Genomic DNA, 24318 nt, shown 5'->3' with positions numbered 1-24318 from the left:
CTTGACAATTTTACCATGGCCCAGGGGAGTGGAAGGGATTGCTAGGCGACCATTAACTGTTTTGTCAGAGGATGATAAGCTGACAAAACATTGCTGCATCTCTTATAGAAGTTTTATTTATGGAGAAAATTATAAATCACTGGAGTGTTTGGGTGTTCTGTGTTTGTCTGAGTAATTAGTAATTTGTATGTAATTAGTCTGCTGAAAAGTATAAAAAGTTTGAAGCTGATTGGTCAGTTCTTGTCATGTGACTTGCAGTGCGTTCGTGACATTCTGAAAGACGTCTTCAACTGAGTTCGCCAGGAAAACGCTTGCACGTCTCTTCAAATATGTGCACGCAAGCGAACTTGGTATTTATTTATTTTTTGCTTTGATTAAACATAAATAAATCAAAATGAATAAGTAAATCAAGTACAAAACATTCAGCATTAAACCTAGAAGGTTCATATTACTGGTAAAGCAATAAAAAAGAAAAAGAAAGAAAGAAACAAAGAAACAAAGAAAATAAATGTATGAATGTCCAATGATAATGATAATGCACAGTAATAGAGTTTAAGTTCCTTTTGGAAATGTTCAAATGATGGGGGCTTTCCACTTACATCAGTGTATGTGATATTTAGCTAGTAGGAAAACAATATTCACAATATCTGTTATTGACTTGTCTAATCCATCAACATAACAATCTAACATTACTTCAGAATTTGCATGAAATAGGGCAGAAAATAATGAAGATGTGCGGTAAAGATGCATAATGTGAACAAGACTCCTGTCAGTTTCAGCAAAGTCTAAAGAATACACAAAACATTTCACTTGCATAGTTTTGAATGGGGAAAAGTGTAACGGTCAATAAGGCGAATTAAGCCCTGCCTACTAGTACAGGTGCAAAACATTGAACGCTATACTGAAGTTTCTTCGCAGGACCAGATGTGTGCTTTTGGTGGTCAACAAACACATTGGAATCTCAGCGAATGCTTGCTTCACAGACATAAAAAGTTTATCCAAAATAAAGCTTAAAATATGGATTGTTAAATGAACCAAGTGCACTTAAAAACAAAAGTTTTTTTGGTTTTGTCTGGTTTCATCTGTATGAAAAGAACGTGGGGTTCAGTCTGTCCTGTTAAACGCACATGACATGACAGCAGCAACTACTCAAATGTCCACAAACGTGTAAACAAAGAGAGGCTGTGATTTCTGGACGAGATTTGCCATCAAGGCCAAGTTGTGGATTAATTCAGAAGAGCAGCACAATCAGACGATTATTATCCAAAGGATGATAATGTGCAGAGCTGCCATAAATTAGGTTGGTGTCGTGATCCCCTTCCTTTCGAGTGCGCATGCGCATCAGCTTGCATGGGCAACCTGAAAAAATGTCAATAATGTTTGATTCGGACATTTTGAAATAAAACTTATGAGACGGCTGTTGTTTAATTATATTGGTGATTCCAAATATGTAATGTAATCGTAAGCTTGGCAAACAGTTTTGGAGAATTTGATGTTTTCTCATTCAGACAGAATGCCTAAGCATACAGCCCAAGAGGTGTTTTAAAAAATGGCCGCCGAGTGAAATGACTTGCCTTAAAGGGACTTTGGTTTTAGTGTACAGAAGTTGATCTTTTTCTCGTACAGACATGCTGGATTTACCTGATTTGTCAACAAATGGGTTGCGGATCCATTCCTTGGCAGTTCATGGGTCTTTCTTACTTATTTTGCTAACTTGTGGGTAAATTTTGGCACTGAATGACATGTAACTGAGAGAATAGGTCCCTTTTTTTCATGGGGATTTGGGTGGTTGTAGTGTCTTCGGTGAAAGGTATCTGAATAAAACAGCTGATGGGGTGGGAGACGGGTTGGAGTAATATAGGAATGTGGAATAAATATGGTTATGTGATTTCCTTCATGTTGTTATTAATCACTGAATGTTATTTAATGCTAAATTTCTTTTTTTTTTTTTTACAAAACTTTCTGTTCAGCACTATTATGTGGGTGTCTGTTGTTAATTGCTCATGCCAAAGCATCTTATGAGGTCAAGCTTATCCAGAAGGCCTATATTTTCCTGTGTTAAGGCCATTGTGTTCTTGATTCATTTCTGTGCTTTGGATCACTGTCCTTTTTCATCACCCAACTTCTGTTGAGCTACAGATGGCCTTCAATTCTCCAGCAAAACCGTAATAACAATTTATGCAGAAATAAAAATCCTATATTCAAATTGCGTCAGACCAAACAGCCTGAAGCCAATGGCATGTTTATAAAATGTTAATAATAGTAATCTTTCGAAACAAGTAGGCAATAGGTAGCTCCATCCAAAGCTGGGAATTTAAACTAAATAAAAAATGTAAATATCATAAATAATTTGTGAATAAAACCATTTACATTCCATGTTTAAGAGGACAAAACTGTAAATTCCTACGAAAAACTTGATTACCTGATCAATTAACAAATGAAAGTTACTACTTTTGTTACTGTTCTATCCTACATTTGTCTATAAATTTGTCTCAAAGCAAAATAATATGGTATTATAACAAACACTTATGTTATGTTTTAAAAAAAATAATAATAATAATTATAACTTAAAAAGTTCTGGGGTCATTAAATGAAAAAAAAGGTATGACATGCCAAAACTATATCCAATTAAAAAAAAAGACTGGATAGAAAATATCTACTAAAACTCTGAATGCCAGTGCTGGATAAACTGAAGGTACACAAACACACACACGCACACACATCCAAATATATCCTGACGCAGGCGTGTTTTGTTGACAGCGTACAGCAGGGAGGTTGAGCAACGCGTGTGACAGACTGATCTTTTAACTCTGCTGACACTTACACTCCTCACTCCTGAAATTTTTCAAGGATGTGTTCATGTTTTCAGATCGCCCACATTTGTCTGCGCTGCAATGTGGCAAGGCTTGTATTATTAAATCATATTCATAAACACTCTCAGTAAGCAAGTAACTAAAATAAAATTATATATCACCTTTCACAAACATGAAGTCACAAAATACTTTACAGTAAAAGAAAACATAGATCAAAACAGATACAAATACAAATATCACAAAAATGTATTACCAGCTCACCATACTGTTAATTAAAAGCTTGCCCAATTAGATGTGTCTTTAAACAATTTTTAATAAGTTTAGCAGCGCTCAAAGTTCTCAATGCTAGAAGGTGAGAGAGTTCCAGAGCCTTGGAGCCACAACACAGAAGGCATGGTCATCTTTTGTCTTGAGACGTGTTCTGGGAAAAGTTTAAAAGGTCTTAACCAGAAGACCTCAGAGACTGGCAGCAGTTGTATGTAATAGGTGCATATAATAGTTCTTTGATATATGAAATAACTAGAATTTTATAACAAACTCTAAAACTAATAGGAAATAACAAAGAACCTCAAGAATTGGAGAGGGTGCTCGCTGCAGAGTTGAATAAGCCCTCCTGTAAGCTGTTTTAATGCGTACACCAACCCCACCCCTAATCCTACCCCCAGTGACATCACTCGTAGAAGAAGTGCAAAAAAGGTGGAGCTCAAGCTTAAGCTCCCCCTCGCTGGAGCTCAGCTCTCCTCAAAGGGCTCTGCAGCGAGCACCACTTGAAGAATTGGGGGAAATATGTGTCCTTCTACTTGGAAAAATGGTTTTAAACAGCAGCAACAGACCGGTACTGTACATCAACCTCAATACTTTGCATCGTTGCACCGATCCGCCTGTCAATCTCACGTTTCATCCTTCCCTCACTCATGGAGAAAGCCTCAAGATACTTGAAAGCCTCGACCTGGCGACCTGGACTTTCCTTCAACCTGACAAATCACCTTTTTTCGGTGGAACACCATGGCCTCGGACTTGGAGTTGCTGATTCTCACACTCGGCAGCAAACCACCCTAGTGCATGTTGAAGGTTTACGAAGCCAACAGAACAATATCGTCTGCAAATTACACAGATGAAAACCTGTGGTCCCTGAACTGGACTGCTTTTGATCCATGGCTGCGCATAGAAATTCTGTTCTGACTTATTGCCAGCAATGCGAACCAACAGCCCTTAACAGAGCACCTCTGACCCCATACTCCTAGAGCACCTTCCACAGAATGCCACAAGTAACATGGTCGAATGCCTTTTCCAAGTCCTTGAAACACATGTGGACTGGTTGGGCATACTCCCATGAACCCTGGAGCACCTTGATGAGGGAATAGAGCTGGTTCAGTGTACCATGGCCTGGACGAAAACCGCATTGTTCCTCCGGAATCCTAGCTAGATCCTCCTCTCCAGTACCTTGGCATACACTTTCCCTGGAAGGCTGAGGAGTGTGATCCCCCTATAGCTGGAACACACCCTCCGGTCCCCTTTCTTAAAAATGGGAACCACCACTCCAGTTTCCTGGTCTAGATGTACTGTCCCTGACCTCTGTGTGATTTTATAGAGACAGAGAGTCAGCCAAGACCCCCGCTGCTTTGCCACTGCAATACTTATGGCAAACTACCTCAGTAACCTCAGCTTGGGTGATAGGGTCCACCCCTGCATCCCCAATCTCTGCTTCATCAATGAAAGACATGTAAGTGGGTTAAGGAGCTCCTCAAAGTATTCCTTCCACCATCCGACAACATCCCCAGTAGAGGTCAACAGTTCCTCACTTCTGCTGTAAACAGAAGTGTTTAAGTGTGGAACTGCTTTCCCCTCCAGAGGCACCAGACGGTTTGCCAGAATCTTTTTGGGGCTGACCGGTAGTCTTCCTCAATGGTCTCCCTGAACTCTTCCCAGGCCCAAGTTTTTGGTTCCGCAACTGCCCGGGCTGCAGCAAGATGGCCTTTCGGTACCCAATCAGTCCTACTAGCCAACCAAGCCCTGTAGAACTCCTTCTTCAGCTTGACGGGATTCCTTTCTTCAGGTGTCCACCACCAGGTTTGTGGATTGCCACCTCTACAGGCACCATAGACCTTATGGCCACAGCTCTTCATGGCCAAGTCAATATTAGTAATGAGAGTATTTACTTTTTATTAAAATAACGATTATTAATATTGTTTTTGACATTAGCAAAATGGACAGTATGTGACGGGAAGATGCAGACACTTTCCCAAGTTTGAAAAAAGGTATGCTTCATATTTATAAATGTATTTATTTTTAATAAACAAGTGAAATGATTGTTCATCCAAAAATGTATCATATACTCACCCTTAGGTTGTACAAACCATTCTGTACCACAGAAACTAAAACAGATTTGGAGCAAGAACAGCAAGAAGGTCGCTGGGTCGCTGGTTCAAGCCTCGGCTCAGTTGTTGTTTCTAGGTGGAGTTTGCATGTTCTCCCTGGGTTTGCGTAGGTTTCCTCCGGGAGCTTTGGTTTTCTCCACAGTCCAAAGAGAAGCAGTACAAGTGAATTGAGTAGGCTAAATTGTCCATAGTGTATGAGTTTGTATGTGAATGAGTGTGTGTGGATGTTTCCCAGAGATGGGTTGCGGCTGGAAGGGCATCCGCTGCGTAAAAACGTGCTGGATAACTTAGCGGTTCATTCCGCTGTGGTGACCCCAGATTAATAAAGGGACTAAGCCAACAAGAAAATGAATGAATGAATGATGAAAAATTACAGCAGTTGGCAATCCACATCCTCACTAAACATGTTGCTCAAGAACTGCTAGCAAATTTTAAAACGTCTGGAGATAATTATCTTTCAGAGAATCATTCCTCCATTAAGGCTTGTTCACTTGAATCCCATTTGCTAATCCAAAGGTGACAAAACAGTGACTAATTTACCAGAAATCAGCATCTGAGATCAGCATCCAGCTTGTGCTGAAAGCTTCACTTCATTATATTTCCTCAGGGGTTCATGGCACTTCCAGATTATTTATAGAGCCTTGTGAACTTGGCGTGACTTTTTCAGACCTAGTTCAAAGAAAAACTCTTTTGAGTACATCAGACTAGAATGTTCACATGAATGAGCACAAAATATTTGTTTTTGCAAAAGCTGTGTGAAATCTGCATGTGTTCTCACATTGTATTTGCATTTAACTTATACATATAAATATGATTATATGATTTCTTGTGTTATATAAAGATTCAGCAAAAGCATAATACTTGTAATTAGGGGTGTAATGGATCACGGTTGTTTAATGATCCATTTGGAGAGAGAGATCAATAGTATCTGGATGCAGCCTATATGATGCAAGCTGAGATTGCATCACTCTCGATGCGGTGGGGCAGTGAGTAGCACGGGGAAAAAAGAGCAAAATGCTCTTGCCAACACTGTACAACAGTTCATCAAACTAGGTTTGGCTCAGTCGGAAACACTGCTGAAAGCTTCTATCATCCAGGTATAGTTTCTGGAGGAGTTGATGAACTCAGAGCAGGTGCACCTCTAATGGGATCTAGTGGACTCAGACACGAGGCCAAACAATTATATCCGCTGTTTTTAGCCTTCCTAAAGTACATAAACACAGCTATTCTCTCTATGAAATCCATGTTAGCCATTTTAGCAATGAAGCTAGAGTCACCGAGCAGACAGAAACCTCCCCATGATGCAAATTCGTGTCAATTGTAAGGTGAATTTGACGCATGAATGAAGGAAATTTGATGCGCGAATGAAGCCAGTGAACTCATAATGTTCACGCATCTATTGTTCGCGTGTTCCACATCTGGTGTGAACAGAGCATAAAGTTTCAGCTCAAAAACCCATCAGATTATTTATTATATAATGTAGAATCTGCCCATTTTGGTGTGTGACTACAATGTAGCTCTTTTTGTAGCCTGTGGCTTTACATGCAAATGAGCTGGTTCTTCCCATCCACCTTTCCCATTTGCGTGTCTTATGGTGGCAAATCAATGCCAATATTAATCGAGCGCAGCGGTGATGTTTACGTGCGAGGAGAAGGGAACCGCGAGCAGATTACAGACCTACACACGAGGAAACTACAGCTCGCGCGCACACAGGGGATCTTTATGCGCGCATCATCTGTGCGCACGATGTACGCTTTTGCCAGCGAGGTCATGCCTACAGCGCGCGCGTGTGATCAGCTCTCTCCGCTTGCTTGCTGGTTCTTCTCTCTGCTCGCGTGAAACATTTTGGATTTTTGTCAGTCCTGGGGCGGGACTTGTTTTACTTGTTATCTCTAACGCTATAGACTACTCTACCTTTCCGGAAGTAAGCAAGCCGGGATTGGACACAGGTTATGATGATCTACATTTGATTTGTATGGTGTGGAAAGCTAGTTTCCCCGTTAAATAAAAAAATATATAGGATTTATATCTTATTATAATGTAAAAATGTGAAAATAATAGACTTACTTTCTCAGTAATAACAGGTGACGACTTACTTTCAATAATGAAATATTTCTTGTAATAATTAATCTCATAATAATGCCTATTCTTACCATCATGACCAAGTCATATAATGACATATCAAAATAGTGAGATATATTCTTGCTTTATTACTAGGGAGAGAAAGAGAGAGTGAGTTATACCATGTGGTAAAAGATCTCTCCATAAACAGAAATTGGGGAAAATATACATGGCTAATAATTCAGGACAAATAATTCAGACTTTAAATGTGTGTGTTTTTGAACCATTTGATGAAGTTTAGCACCTACATTTAAACTGAGCTCAAGCCAAACATGTTAAAATGTATACATTTTTTTTCTTTTTCTTAGACTCATCGGCCTTGGCTCATTTTCTATGAAGAACAAGTCAGAATAAATTGGATGGACAGTAGTATACAAAATAGGCTATACATGCATGAAGTGCATAAAGTAGAAAGGTTTATAGTAAATATATTGCCATTAGTCTGTTATTCCACTATAGTTGAAGTCAGAATTATTAGCCCGCCTGAATTATTAGCCCCCTGTTTATTTTATCCTAATTTATATTCAACAGAAAGAAGATTTTTTTTCAGCACATGTCTAAACATAATAGTTTTAATAACTCATTTCTAATAACTGATCTATTTTATCTTTGCCATGATGACAGTACATTATATGTTACTAGATATTATTCAAGACACTTTTATACAGCTTAAAGGAACATTTGAAGGCTTAACTTGGTTAATTAGGTTAACTGGTCAGGTTAGGATAATTAGGTTATTATTAGGTTAGTTATTGTATAATGCATGTCCTTCCAGTCGCAACCCATCTCTGGGAAACATCCACACACACATTCACACGCACACTCATACACTACGGACAATTTAGCCAACCCAATTCACATGTAGCGCATGTCTTTGGACTGTGGGGGAAATCGGAGCACCCGGAGGAAACCCACGTGAACAGAGGGAGAACATGCAAACTTCACACAGAAACGCCAACTGAGCCGAGGCGGCGACCCAGCGACCTTCTTGCTGTGAGGCAACAGCACTACCTACTGCACCACTGCTTCGCCCATTTTCTTGCTCTGTTAAACATAATTTGGGAAATTTTTAAAAACGAAAAAAAATTCAAAAGGGGGCTAATAATTCTGACTTCAACCGCATATGTGACCCTAAAGATGTGGGCATGTTGTATAGAAACTGGTATTTGTATGCCTCTGAAATGGAATGATGTAATGGATACATGCAGTGAGTAAAGCTAAACGAAGATTGTAGAAATTAAATTGTTGCTCCAATAGGTGGCGATAAACACCCATGTGAATGTCTGTGATTGTATTCTTCATGTTTGATTAGATTAATCATTTTTGATTGAAGTCTTTATTTGCAGGTTATTCAATTATTAACTGTAAATGAGATTGAAAAATATCAACCTAAAGTATTTATATATATAAACATCACCGCTGCGCTCGATTAATATTGGCATTGATTTGCTGCCATAGTGTCTGCTTTGCATGCGTTACGTCAGATAAACAGCACAGTGACAGAATCGGATGAAGCTGAAATACTGCTCATTAGTCAAAAATACCACGTAAGTTTATTTGATATATTTGTGGTGGAGTTTATTCGAGCCCTTCTGAAACAATGAGTCGTGGGTGATTATAGCGGCTAAGAATTACTTAACGTTTTACTGTTTTTATTACAAACATGCTCTGTTTAAAAAAAAAATAATAATCTTGTGAAAACTAATTCTTCAGACTCAGCTGATCACAGAGAGTAATTTTAATCTCAGTTCCTTTGCAAAAAAAAAAAAAAAAGTCTGTGGACATGTATACTGTACATTTTATTATGTAGACTTAGTGCCTGTCTATCAACTCGGTGGGCAGGGAAAACCGCAATCCTGCATCAAGTTGCGGAGAGCCACAAAATCCCTGGGGTTTGGAACATATTTAAAAGTCAGAACAATTTTAAAAAGACTTGCTGTGTTTCTATCACTCCAATATGACAGTATAGATCTGTCCAGACAAAATCGATTTCGCATCATAGGTGCCATTTAATGTTTGCAAGAGTTGATCCAATCTGTCTAAACATCATCTACTTTGTGCTGATTTGTCAGTTGGGCCAGTATTTTGCCCTCAAAGTAATTGTGTGCTTTAAAGCTGTCTAATAGTCATCCAAACATAGACATCCTGGCTAAATCAAGGCTGAATTTGGGCTGTCTTATGTGGAAGTCTAATAGATGTCTAACAATAGTTCAGAAATAAACTAGTCATCAAATATACAGATTAGACAGCCTTCACTTCTACTATAGTCCTCTATTCCCATCTTTTGATGTTTAGTGTTTTCTTAGACTATTGTTTAGACAGTAGATTTTCACTGACAGCCCAAATTTAGCCTTGCTTTTTAGCCAAAACGACCATATTTGAATGATTAGATGCCTTTTAAACAAAGAAATAATATTAATAAAATGCTTGCTGGGTTGTGACTTCTTGTGAATTTCTGTGTGACAGTAACCAAATGCTCATTAAATTTTTAGATCCAGACACTTTTTCAGCACTTTGTAAACACAGTTATACTAGCAATGATGTCAGTCTTACTGTATCAATTTGAGCTTGAATCTTCATTCTTCAAAAGTTCTTCAGATGTAGATTTGCTTTTACTGTGCAAACAAACAGCATAGTCTTGACATGTCGACAGCACAAACTAAACTCATCCAGCAGGCCTCAGATACAGCTACTGTATTTGAGGGTCAAAGACCTTTTTACCACAGGCTGGCATATGCAGATTTCTAACAAAAGGTTTGTGCAGGATGTAAAGCCTGAATTACTTATGACTCATTTCAGGCAGTTCAGATTTGGCTCTTTGTATTGAGAGAGATGTAATTGTGCACTTTGATCTTTGAAACTTTGCAGACTTTTTACATTTTTAAACAGCTTCATTGCACACTGCATGAAAGAATATATCTGACAATGCACAACAGCAGGGGTGCCCAAACTTTATCATATGAAGGGCCAAAAACCAAACTCACCAGTAGTGGGCTGAAGGAAAATATGCCAAACTTTATTAATGTTACCATTGGTGATTTCCTAATTGATTTAATATTTACAAAACAAATAGACAATATTGCTTTATATTAACTAATGCAGTACATGTTGAATTCATGTTTAAATTTTATAATGTACTTACTACAGCAAAATAAATAAATAAATAACAGAATGGAGTTACACTAGTCAAGCTGCACCTGTTTTATTGCCTTGATTTGCTTAAATTACAATCCCTGTTAAAGGAATTTGCCCCAACCCTCCCCATTATTCTCACTCTCTTCTCATGTGGGATAGTGGGCCAAATCAAAGGTTAACATGGGCCAACTTTGGCCCACAGGCCCTAGTTTGGACATCTCTGCTCAATAGTTTTTTTTTTTTTTTTTTTTTTGTATGTGTATGCTTACTTATGAAGCACAGTTCTTAAAGCTAAACCATTTTTTTTCTCAGTGTAATCCAATTGTGGGCCATGGATTTGTGCTGGACAAATACAAGTGCCAATGCAAGAGAGGTTTCTACCACCCAAGCCGGGTAGCACTCAACGGCTTCTCAAGTAAGTACAAATCTGACCTGAAAAAACTTTGGATTTATTACAGGATGTTTACAGGGTCTTAAGTCTGAGGGTGCTTTCACACCTGTGAATCGATTCAGTTGTTCCGAAACAGAGATTACATTTGTTACATTGTTGCTCCTTGCTCTTGGAGCGGTTCGCTTTCACACTGCAAAGTTTCTAATTGGACCAAAAGAGCTAAAACAAGTCACGTATGAGTAAACTCTCCTTACATTGGTCAGAGTGTCAGGGTTTATTTTGCAGCGTCCCGCTAAGCTGTCAGGAGAGGTGGTGGTTTGGTGGTGATTGACAGAGTGCACGCGTGGGACTTGTCTGAGGAGAGATGCGGTGGGGAGGGGTGAGAAGGGTGCGCGACGATACCTATTTGAGGACCAGGAGGGAGACGCAAGATTACTGGGAGATCATGACTCATTTGCGGGCATCCGGAGACTTGTGAAACTTCCCGCCCTACTCATAATTCTCTCTTCATATAGCCACCTCATTCAAGCGATCTCGGAGCGATTACTTTGGCGCGGATCAGAGCGCGATTGCCCTGTTCACATGCCAAACGAACCGTGCTAACTGGGCAAACGAGACACGTTCCGAAACAAAAGTGTAGGTGTGAAAGCAGCCTTAAAATATCTTCAAAACCCTTATAAAGTCTTAAATCTATTAAAATGTTGTGCTTTACATGTAGGTCCTAAATCATTTTAAACTGGTATTTATTTTCCTATGTCCATGTAAAGCTAACTAAAGCAGTTGTACAAAAACTTCATACTGTATATTGCAATTATATAAGGGATAATGTACACTCACTGGCCACTATATCTGGTGACTGTGGAGGCCATTTGATTACAGTGAGCTCATTGTCATATTTAAGAAACCAGTGTGAGATGTCATGGCTTGTTAACTTGATAGAAGTAGCCATCAGCAGATGGGTACACTGTGGTCATAAAGGGATGGACATAGTCAGCAACAATACTCAGGTAGGCTGAGACACGATGGGTATTGACACTATGCTCAATTGGTACTGATGGACCCAAAGTGTGCCTAGAAAATATCCCCTACACGAGGGGTCCCCAATCTCGGTCCTGGAGGGCCGGTGTCCCTGCAGGGTTTAGCCCCAACTTGCCTCAATTCACCTGCCTGGATGTTTTAATTATACCTAGTAAGACCTTGATTAGCTTGTTCGGGTGTGCTTAATTAGGGTTGGAGCTAAAATCTGCAGGACACCGGCCCTCCAGGAACAAGTTTGGTGACCTCTCTACACCATTACAACACCAGCAGCCTGATCCATTGATGCAAGGCAGGATAGATCCAAGCTTTCAAGTTGTTGATGCCAAATTCTGACCCGACCATCCAAATATCACAGTAGAAATCGAGATTCATCTGACCAGGCAACGTTTTTCCAGCCTGTACGAATTGTAGCCTCAGTTTCCTGAGTGGCACCCGGTGTGGTCTTGCCCATCCGCCTCAAGGTTCAACGTGTTGTGAATTCTGAGATGCTCTTCTCAATACCTTGGTTATAACGAGTGGTTATTTGAGTTACTGTTGCCCTTCTATCAACTGGAACTAGTTTGGCCATTCTCCTCTGACCTCTGGCATCAACAAGGCATTTGCGCTCACAGAACTGCCGCTCACTGAATATTTACTTTTTTTTTCAGATCATTCTCTGCAGCCTAGAGATGGTTGTGCATGAAAATCCCAGTAGATCAGCAGTTTCTGAAATACTCAGACCAGCCCGTCTGCCCCCAACAACCATGTTTAAAGTCACTTAAATCACCTTTTTTTTCTCCATCCTGAGGCTCGGTTTTTACTGCAGCAGATTGTCCTGATCACGTCTACATGCCTAAATGCATTGAGTTGCTGCCATGTAATTGGCTGATAAGAGATTTGCGTTAACAAGTAGTTGCACATGTGTACCTAATAAAGTGGCTGGTGAGAGTACATCCAGTTGATTATTATCACAGAATAAATCCTGACATCAATTGGAGGGATCTTGAATTCATTTTTTAATGGTTTATTTAGTTATAAAAATGTATGCTATCTCATATATTGCAAGTCTACTTCCCACATAATGAAATAGTGAGACTCAAAACTCATAGTTTAAATATGCTACTATCTTATTGAACACAAAGCATCTATGAAGAAAGCAGTTGAAGGAGCAGTTTCAAACACATAAAGATGTGGAGAGTTGTTGGGAACAATATTACTTTGTTGTTACACCATTTGCAAATAATCTATATAAAACTGAGCCATTGAAATGATGGTGAAACTCATGCTTTAAAATAAAGCAACATAAGCGAAAAGACAGGCAAATGTTGATTACATACACATTTAACTTATTTCATGTTTGATAATGCTTCCGTTATCAAATATTAATATTTTAAAACTGTTTTAAAATATTCTAACTGTTTGTAAATACAATCAGCGATTAGTGATTCTGTTGTGATGTCTTGCAGGGGCTACTAAATTGGTTCTGGCTGTTATAGCCTGTTATCTGCTCTTTATCATTGTCTTTGTTCTGTGCGTTATTAGATTACTATTGCGCTTTAATGTCTGTTTTTACTCATCTTTACTGCCTTAGGAGAGATCACTTCGGACGGAGCCAGATTAAAATGGTTCCTCCACTTTAATAGAAGCTAGTACAGGTCAGACATAGGGTTTTTCAACATGCAGAATCTACAAGTTATGGACCAACAAACCCCCCGAAAAAGATCTTGACGGTTCATCTAAATCAGGGATTCCCAAACTAGGGCCAGCGGATTTGGCTCACCATCCCATCTGAGAACAGAGGAATAATGATGCCATGATTTAGAGCTTGTCATTTCAAATCTAATGTAACCTTCTTTGTTTGTTTGTTTTATTGTTAAAGCTAAATGAAATAAGATGTTTCAATTAAATTATGTAAATTAATCAGATGTAGTTAAAATGTACATACCGTCACCTGACGCATAAAGGACAATTCAAGGCAAGGCAGATTCTGCTTGACTAGTGTATTCGTCATTGAACTCCAGTGTGTTATAAATATAATTGTTTGTGTTTTTATTACATTACGTTATCATTTTAAATGTTATACTGCATTAGTTAATATGACTTAAAGTAATGTTTTCTATTTACTTTTAAGTCTTATGAAATAAATTAGGAAATTACACATGGCAATTTTGATGTAATATACAGTAGCTTGGCATATTTACCTACCGTCCGCGGCTCTCAATGATACTTTGCTTTTGGCTCTTTATACGAAAAAGTTGGGCAACTCTGATCTAAACTGAAATACTTTTATAGGAAGTATTTTCTGTTTAAAGAAAAAATCCCAAAAGCATTAGAAAAGATACTCTCAAAAAATCTCAAAATAAGCTTAGATTTGCCAAGGTTTCAAGTAAGCAAGAATAAATCAATAAACACTTACAAAATATACTGTAAAAACATTTATTTAAATATGTTGTAATAACCAGTGTTGGGCACATTCCTTTAAGAGAGTAATATTTATAGATACTAGTTACTTCTCACAAATTGTAACTGAGTTAATAACTAAGTTACATAATTAAAAAGTAACTAATTACCAGGGAAAGGAAAAATCTAATTTGTCAAATAACTATAAAATAAATATGAAACATTATACACTAATCTACACTATTTAGTGTTGTTGTGGGACAATGTGAGAGACAACCTTTAAATCAACATATCATTGTAAATATTATCATTACTAATTACTATAGTTGCACAATAAAACACAGATGGTTTAGAACTTTAAGGGAAAAGTAGTGCTTATATTTTAACATAGGCTCAATCTAAAAAACGTAGCCTTATATACATTTCTGGAGATCATGATTTATGTAGCCAGAAGTACGCATGGCTGCATTTAGTCTTTAAATTGAACGCTACGGGGCGGTATGACACCAATTTTCGCACTTAACAGCTGACCGCTTACCTCAGTGTAAACGGCTTTCCCGCTGTTACCAGTTTGTCTAGTAGCTTGCCATGTACATTGGCAGATTTGAGGCGCAGAGAGGAGTTGACCACAAGGATGGGGTTCGAGTCTGGCAAAGAACGGTTCCAGAAAGCTGGTAAGCCAAAAATAGAAGCCAGAAAATAAAATAAACAAGTAAATAACAGGGTGAGACTGTGGTAAAATCTAAAAATGTGGTAAAGCGAACCAAAAAAAAAAAAGAAAAGCCCTCACTGGCACAGTGAGGGCTTTTGTTTTTTTTGGTTTGCTTTTATAAAACTCGGTTTAGGCTAGTGGGTGGGCATGTCAATCGGTGCTTTTGAAAACACTATTGGCTGGGTTTAGTTAGTCCAGTGGTTTCCAAAGTGGGGGTCGGGACCCCTCGGGGGGTTGCGGGACAATGACAGAGGGGTCGCTTGGTAATTTCCAAAACTCAAATTTATTTTATTAAACTATTACCATGTTTTAATACTTTAGCCATCACCTACAACATATTTGTTTTGTTGATCATTAAATTAAAAAAACAACATGCAAATAAAAAGCTATCAGTCTTTCGATTGTTTTGCAACCTCTGAGGTGATTATGTTTCATCAAAGAGACAGCACATTGATGTTATGGCACCAGGTTAAATTTTCTGATGGCACTTACCTACATTAAAAATAAATACAACCAATAACTGAACATGGAGGATGGTCTCTGAGTGGCGTTCTTCAAAATTAAATGATGAATAGACTTGGGCCTATTGGTATGTGTGCGCCATTGTGTGCAAGGTTTGTATATTTATAACCACCACCACAAACGGGATGTATTTTACACTCTCCAAAAATGTATATAGGGGTACTTTTTCAGAACTAACCTGGGTTGTTATATTTCCACTTTACAAAAGCTACCTTTGAACTTGTTGGAATTGCCATCGTTCTGACTCCTGGTCATTGGTCTGTGCAACTGTGAACACCCACACTACTCTGCCTCTGACTGGCAAACGATGAAAATGTATCTAAGCCAATCATCATGTTCTCAGTTACACCAAGTTCACAAACACTGCCCCAGCCCGAACAAACACGTACGCACGCACACGCACACACACACACACACACACACACCAGAAAAAGATTGCATGAAAACCACATCTACTATAGTGTTCTATAGTATCACTCATTTAATAGTCAGTAACGGCAATAAAGGTTGTAACAGGGGAACCAGTTATTCATTTGATTACTACTGAATAAAGTATTGCCGTAAGCAATGCCATTTTTAGCGCTGATATTCCCATCACTGATGGTAACCAATTAACATAACATTTTCTTGTACCATTGACAAAGCAATTATTTTAAAGCATGAATAAGGTTCATTTTTGAAAATATAATATAATATAATATTATAATATATATATATATATATATATATATATATATATATATATATATATATATATATATATATATATATATATATATATATATATATATATATATATATATATATATATATATATATATATATATATATATATATATATATATATATATATATATATATATATATTTATATATATATATATATATATATATATATATTTATATATATATATATATATATTTATATATATATATATATATACTGGGAACGTTTATCATTATTATTATTATTATTATTATTATTATTATTATTATTAGTGATTAATAAAAGTAAAGCATTATTGATATTAAGTACATAATGGTTTTAACTTATAATCAACTATTGTAATAATACTACAGATATCATCACAGCACTGTTTAAAATGTTAACACACAGCTGATATGATATGATAGTATTCATGTGATTCACCTGCTGTTAGAAACAGACCTTGGAACGTACACTGATGAATCATGGGAATTGTCTGGGAGGTGTTTGCCCTGTCGAGAAGGCTGTGAGTTCTGCCGGGACGACACACCATGTCTGGCTCATGAAGACACGGCTCTGCGTCTGGCCATGGTCTCCTTCCAGGGGTTCTGCATGCTCTTGGACTTTATCAGCATGGTGGTCGTCTACCATTTTCGACACAACAAGGTAGGAATGTTTACTGCCAGTTGTCTTGCCTGGAAAGACTCTTTACTCTGTTTTGCTTTTATTCTGCTAGAGTTACCTGAACCAAAGAACAACAAGAGCTTTGGTTCTGCTTGAGTGCATTTATTGACCTGAAGGGCAAATACTGCTTTAAAAAAATAAAAAAGTTTATATTTCAGCTTTTTTTCTTTTATTCCCACTCCCCCACCCTTTTCTCTCTCTCTTTTAGAGAATCAAAGCATCTGGTCTTATACTTCTTGAAGCAATTCTTTCAGGATCTGTACTTCTTTACTTCCCTGTAAGTTCCAACAAATGTTCTACTCCTCTATCTAAATGAACGAGTAAAATATGTCTGTCGTGAAATATGTCTGTCATGCTTGAAACCTATTTACTTGACCATTTTTGAATGCACATTATATACTAAATAATCTGATTGGTATTTTAAGCTGAAATCTTACAGACACATTCTGGAGTATATGAGATGAACTCAGAGCTTCCTTGTCCTCATAGACAGGAATGGTCTAAAGAGATGTTCAAAATTCAGAAAAGGAACCAAAACATCGTCAAAACATTGCATGTGAATTCAGTAATTCATACAAATTTCCAAGAATATTTTTGAGTAAAAAAAAATTTAAAAACTAATTTGTTTGCCTATTACAAAATGACAGATTTTTTTTTCTTTTGAATAGAAGTTTCCAAAGTGGAAATGCCAGCCATTATTTAAAAACTAAAGTATCATCCAGAAAAACAAGTTCTTAATACTTTGCAGAGCGAAATTCAGGTTAGGAAAAAAATATTTAGAATGAACACAAATTCAGCTTTTTTTCTTAGTTTAGAGAACTTAATTTACTAATAACTTTTCTTTAAACCCCTTATATTTTATTGTTAGTTCATGTTTAAAAACGGAAGGTCTTTTATTGGCATTAAAGGCAAATATGTCAGATTTGTTTTCTAAAAATATCCAAAAACCACTAGATCAGTGTTAGATTTTAATTTATACACTTACATTGTTCAAAAAGTTTGGAAGATTGTTTAAATCTAGAGAATAAGCAATTTTAACTGTGAAACAAACTGTGTTGTCATGCTAATGACAAGATGCACCCTTTATTTTGTAGAAAACAAGGAAACAAAGTCTTTTTTAATATGTTGTAGATTGCACGGAGCTGCATTATAACATAAGCCTAAAATGTATTTAGTATGATAATACAGTATTGCTTCTTCTCTACGTGATCGTGACCGGAAAAGTGGTGGTGGGCTGTGACATAATAAAAGCTTTGCTGCATTCTGGCTAAGTTACTCTCGTCTCTCATAAACAATTGTTTTAACAATCTTATAGCAACACAGAATTAATTTTAACAAAGAAATGCAGCCATATGTACTGTACCTCTAGGTACATAATTTGCACTCTCCAGAAATGTATACAGTAGTAAGTATCCATAGTGATGCTGGGTTGAGAATCCAAAGCAGATCAGCAATTCCACTTCTAAATGGCTAAAGAAAGACAAAGAAGACGTTGGAGTGGTCAAGTCAAAGTCCTTACCGGAATCCAAATGAGATGCTGTGGCATGACTTTAAAAAGGCAATTAATGCAAGAAAACCCTCCAATGTGCCTCAATTCAACAATTCTGCAAAGATGAGTGGGCCAAAATTCCTCGACAGTGCTATAACAGACTCAGTTGTTGCAGTTGTTGCCGCAAAGGGTGGCCCGACCAGTTATTAGTTTTAGGGGGCTTTTCTTTTTCACACAGGGCTGTCTAGTTTTGTATTTTGTTTTCTCTTAATAATAAAAGCATTAATTTCAAAACTGCATAATGTGTTTACTTGTGTTATCTTTGAATAATATTTAAATTAGTTTAATGATCTGAAACATTAAAGTATGACAAACATGCAAAAAAAAAAAAATTTTTCATACTTTTTCAACTATTTTTTTCTGATCGGACTTTGGAACAATTTTATTCATGAAACGTGTTTCTAAAATGTAACTCACTGTATGGAATCAATATCACATTAGCGATCACACTCACAGGCTTGTTCGGAAAAACGCTCTTGCTGTGTGATATTGTGTAACTACATTATGTCTTATGAGTAAAAAAATACAAATGGCTCACACAGGGTTATGTTTTACTTTTTATATTTTGAATAGGGTCGTTCTATCTAGCTATCACCAGTGATGGAAAGAGTACTGAAAAATCATACTTAAGTAAAACTATTACTTGCTTAAAAATATAGTGCAAGTAGAGTTAAAGTATCTGTTGTAAATATTACTCAAAGTATGTGTAAAAAGTAGACCTTTCAAAAGTACTTAAGAGTAGTGAGTATTATGCTGTAAAAAGCAGATGCATTTACATGTAATTTATGGATGTGTGTAAACGTAACATTCTGTAGTGCATTTAGTTATTGCCCAGCAGGCACACAACATCATAAGAGAAGTTTATTCATAAACTAATTTCAAGAGGAGCACGTGAATATGATTGAACACGGCTGGTTCTGAATTAACGTGCATGATCCACCAATTAGGACATTCCTAACCCATTATAAAGAGCCAGGGTTTTTTCACTACAGTCATCTTCGATTTGAAGAATCCCCCTTCCACCCCTACCTTTTCACCTTTCCCTCCATAGGGCAGCACGGTGGCCCAGTGACTAGCACTGTCGCCTCACAGCAAGAACGTCACCGGTTCTAGTCCTTTAACAGGCCGGTGGTTGTTTCTGTGTGTAGTTTGCATGTTCTTCCCGTGCTTGCGTGGGTTTTCCCCGGGTCCTCCGGTTTCCTCCCACATTCCAAAAACATGCACAACAAGTAAATTGATAAATCTAAATTTTGCAATACAGGTAACCTCATAATGTAGCATATCTTGTAATAGCATTCAATTTTTAGTCATCAGCTCTTATCAAGGTGGAGTTGTCGAGATCTACCTGAGCTCGAGGCTCCCCTCTCTTCCTCCAAACGGGAGGGAGCCCAGGGCTCAAGAACCTTCGAGCTCAGGGCTCTCTCCTGGGACAGCACGCCAAACTTGCTTATATTCAATCATCAGCCAAGTGTGAACTCTTGAAGTTAATATTAGGTTAGATTTAGGTTGTGATGTTGGGCGACCAAAATTCAATATCTAGCCAGCGTCTAAAGATATTACTTTGATGAGTAATAACGACGTCAAATGAAGCTGATATTTAGTTGATTTTAGGTTGTGTAGGAAAATTACCAAAATCCAACGTCGAGTCATCTTAAACCAACGTCATATTGACGTCAAATACTGACATTTATTTGCCAGGCATGGCAATCAAAATCCAACGTCTGATAGACGTCATAGTGGTAGTGGCACACAACGTCAATCTGTAACATCATTAGATCTTTATATTTGGTTGATTTTAGGTTGGACGTTGGAGATTGAGGTCGGCCTGACGTTGAGTTCAGACATCAACCTGATTTTCATTTTTTAAACAAAACGCAATGTCTCCACGACATTGAGGTACAACGTCAATCCAACATCATGTTGACGTCTTGTGCCTGCTGGGTGTTTAAGGCCATTTCGGTCATCATACAGTAAACATCTGTCATCTTCTCTTTAGTGACATGCATCTAAACAGTCTTGGCATCAATGCAAGATTTTAGACATCTTCTTGAACACTTTTAATGCTTCCAAACAGTTTGCTGTATTTATTAATCACCCATGTCTTGAGGTAGTTTAGTATGATGCAATTTATCTTCTATTTGATTAGACAGGAATCACAGGACGGATTTTTCTAATCCCAATAGAAGGAAAAAATAAAGTAGTGACTGCAGGTTAAATGAAAGTAGTTGAGTAAAAATACCGATACAGCACTAAAAATGTATTCAAGGGAAGGTTAAAGAACAATTTCTGAGAAAAACTACTCAATTACAGTAGTCTGAGAATTGTTTATTTGTTTCTTTACACTACTGGCTATCACACAGCCAGTGCATGTTTTTTCCTCACTTTTTTTATTATTATTATTTTTTTTTAAATAATGTCATTTCAGACGTCAATAAAACAAAAATTAACATATGGATGTAGATAAATACTGCTTGTCCACCACTGTAATTTTCAGGTTTCCCATTTCAGATCAGACCAAAATAAAGTTATGGTGAAACAGGACTGATAAGACCAGAGACAGATTTCATTTCATGCTAACTTTAAAGCATCAGATATCCAGAAGATGCTGTGAAGGTCCATTATATTTTGTTTTTGTTATTTTTTTGTTTTATCTTCAGTTGACTGTACATTTTGCTCCCAAGGCTTTTTATAATGCAATGGACTGCTTTTTTATTTGGTCCTGTGCCATGGCTGGTCTTATGCATTGCATAAGCCTGTTCAATGTTGAAAAAGCGACACTATTTTTATATCAGTATGAGTTCAATCTAGATTTTCCATTTAAAATGCAAATGATGGGCTTTTATTTTGTCACATTTCCATGTTCTGCTGTACCTTAACAGCCAAGTGAAACCCCATCAGAACATCTTTGCACTGTAGTAACTAGATTAATAGATACAGTTTTTGCAGAGAATAAAACTTTGATCAAAAGCTCTATATTTTATCACTCTTCATCTGAGAAATCTTGCATACATAAAACCTGAATCTTCCAAAACTGACTTCTGCTGCAATGAAGAATTCTGTGTTGTTATTTGATTAAAAGCAGGCACATTATGTGTTGTGCTTCTATATCTGGTATCGCTTTTCTCTGTTTTAAGCTAAGTGCACCTCCCAGACCATCTGTGATATTCAGCAGCCCCTGCATTTTTATGAGAGATAGAGGAAGGATGAACAGAATAAAATGGGAGGTTCTAAAAGAGGTTCCTAATAATTTTGCTGAATGCATTTTGCATGTTGTTGAGGATGCAGCAGATACCCTCAACCAAGGACTGGTTTACACCAAGTATTGAGATGCATTTTAGTCTATCTGAATTAAAGTGAAAAATATTTAAAGCAGGTGTACACAGGGTCTGTGTACAAATGTTTTGATCTTGTCCACTTTTGAGCACCTCCAGAGATAGTAGAATGCACTTTTAGTCTTTCACACTGTAGATATCATGTGCAGGACCGAATTACTCAATTGACATTAAGACCTAATCACAGTGTCTAATTACAATGAAAATAATGCAACTTGTTGGCAGATACTATTTACACTATCATTGCCCATTAGTTTTTGACAAACACCATTACCAAAGAGGCTCGTCGCTGTAACATGTTTTTAGTTTTTTTTTTTTTTGTGATTCATTATCAATCCAGTTCGAGTCCACCATTTACCTTAATTTAACTTTGTTTAATTCTGGGGAGTGACCAGATATCTGACCATTTTAATATCAAAGATAGAAAAGGAATTAGAGGTAACAAAATCTAAAAATAAGGACCTGACTTTATGATTGAATTTTTTTATCGGAGAAGCATGGATCCAATGACTCAATTCAGGCGTAGAAACTCAAGACTCTTAAAGGGGAAACATAACAAGAACATCAGGCGATTGTGAACACTGTCATGTCTATAAATGTATATTGCCACATACGTGCTCGTGGGTGTTTAAAAAAATAATATTTATCTAGCATGTATAAACAGCATCTATTTCAAAAAGCCTATATTGCTATTTTCCACCTGGTGTAAAAGCATAGTTTCCCTTCGGTTGGGGAACTTCAGTGCTATTAAGTGGATTTGCTCTTTGTGAAAATCCACGAAATGAGAGGATTCGGTTCAGAAGCCGCTTGTCTGAAAGAGTATTGAACGGGCCAATGAATGCAATGAATTGGCAGCGTAAGCTTGCACATGTGTGCTTCATTGCCAATTATCCCAGCATATAATCACACCTGGAGCGAGCAAACGCCATCCTTTTCGCTTCAGAGACTTTCTGATCGAGTCGATGAGGGTTCCTCCTGCTGTGACTAGCGATTCTGAGCGAACGAGAGCATTCTCCCGGTCCAGAGTGTGTACACGCATCGACAGACGGTCGAGCTGGGTTTCTCCCTTGCCTGGCGTTCTTTGGGTCCGGTCCTCCAGAGCGGTGCGTATAAAGTTGCAACTTCACAGAAAGAGTAACACAGTCGTGCAGCACGTCCTTTTCAGGACGGCGCTCCGACTGTGCTTTTCTGGATGCGGTGGTTTCCTGTCCTCGGATGATAGGCACGGGCACTGCGTTGCATCCCTGGGGGGTCCAGCATGTTAATGCGCTGCTCGCGGGCGGTTCATGTCGTCATTGCGATGCCATGACTGTTGTGCAGTAAAGATCGCGGCTAGCCTTTGCAGAAGGGCGAACCACCCCAGTTGTCCCCTGCTCTGCAGCAGGCACTCGGGCAGATCTGAGGGTTTCAGCGAGAGATAATCTGTCGCCCACGGGCCCGCAGACCTCCCGCTCCTCTAAGCGCTCCATCCAAGCTTCGGGCGGGGGAAGCGATCCGTCTAACAGATGGTAGCCCTTACGCCCGATGACACCGGAGACCAGACGTCCCCCGCGGCATCGGAGGGTGGGCTTTCATTGTCCGATGATGATCCAGACCCGCTCGCCCCCTCCGGGCAAGTGAGCGCTGTCACTACGGATCCTGAAACGGACATGTTATCCGTGCTTTCCCGGGCTGCTCCCGGGACCGACTAGAGGGGAGTTCCCTTCTTCCCGGAGGTGCACAGTAGGCTCACGCGATCTTGAACACTTTTTTTTGCTCGTGCTGCGTGTCCCTCCACCCTCACCACTCTTGACGGTGGAACAGCCAGGGGGTATGTGAAGATTCCTCAGGTTGAGTTCGCGATGGCGGTCAATCCGGCGGGGTCCGCCTCGTCTCCCATCCAAAGCCTGTAAGTTATCTGCCTCCCTCGGAGCTAGAGCTTACATCGCTGCGGGCCAGGCTGCTTCTGCCTTGCATGCGATAGCCACCTACCAGCGCTACCAAGCGCAGGAGCTGGCTGAGCTGCACGAGGGTGGGTCCAACCCAGGCTTACGAGCTGCGCACCGCCGCTGACTTAGCTATTTGGACTACTGAGTCCGCTGCGTGCGCATTGGGGACGACGATGTCCACATTAGTGATCCAGGAGCGCCACCCCTGGCTGATAAGTCGACAAAGTCCGCTTTCTTGACTTCCCCATATCCCAAGCCATGTTCGGCGACACCGTCTGTGAATTCACCCAGGAATTCAAGGCGGTGAGAGAGCAGTCCGTAGCCGGCTCCGCCCGCCGTGCCATTTATACCTGCTCCACGCCGAAGGCGCCCGCCTACGAGAGCTGCTCCACCCCCGCACACGCCTCTGGCGAAGCGAGCGTGTCGGGCATCTCGGAAGCAGGCAGCCCCCCTGCCCAGAACGCCGCTAAGTCCGGCAACGGACCACGAAGCGTCCCTGGGACAGGCCATCTGGAGAAGAGGGAACTTGCTCTTTCCCCTCTGGAGGGCGGGGCCTCATTTCCAACGGCACTTTTTACTGCCATGAAAACATCATGAAAGAGCACTTTTCCACTTCCCCGGATGTGACAGC

The 24318-nt window shown here is 38.8% G+C and overlaps 1 protein-coding gene across 1 annotated transcript in view; it reads left to right on the top strand.

Moving 5' to 3' along the window:
• gpr158b (G protein-coupled receptor 158b) overlaps positions 1-24318 on the top strand; it is a 118318-nt gene that overhangs the window by 52857 nt on the left and 41143 nt on the right. The window contains exons 3-5 of the mRNA XM_087240504.1: positions 10760-10862; positions 16649-16860; positions 17087-17155. Coding sequence (XP_087096630.1) covers positions 10760-10862; positions 16649-16860; positions 17087-17155 — 384 coding nt within the window. The remainder of the gene's footprint in view (positions 1-10759; positions 10863-16648; positions 16861-17086; positions 17156-24318) is intronic.

Source organism: Danio rerio, chromosome 2 (genome assembly GCF_052040795.2).
Source record: "Danio rerio strain M-AB ecotype USA chromosome 2, GRCz13ab, whole genome shotgun sequence".
Taxonomy (NCBI): Eukaryota; Metazoa; Chordata; class Actinopteri; order Cypriniformes; family Danionidae; genus Danio; species Danio rerio.
Note: the sequence above shows the minus strand (reverse complement) of the source record. Positions and strands in the feature narration are given on the sequence as shown.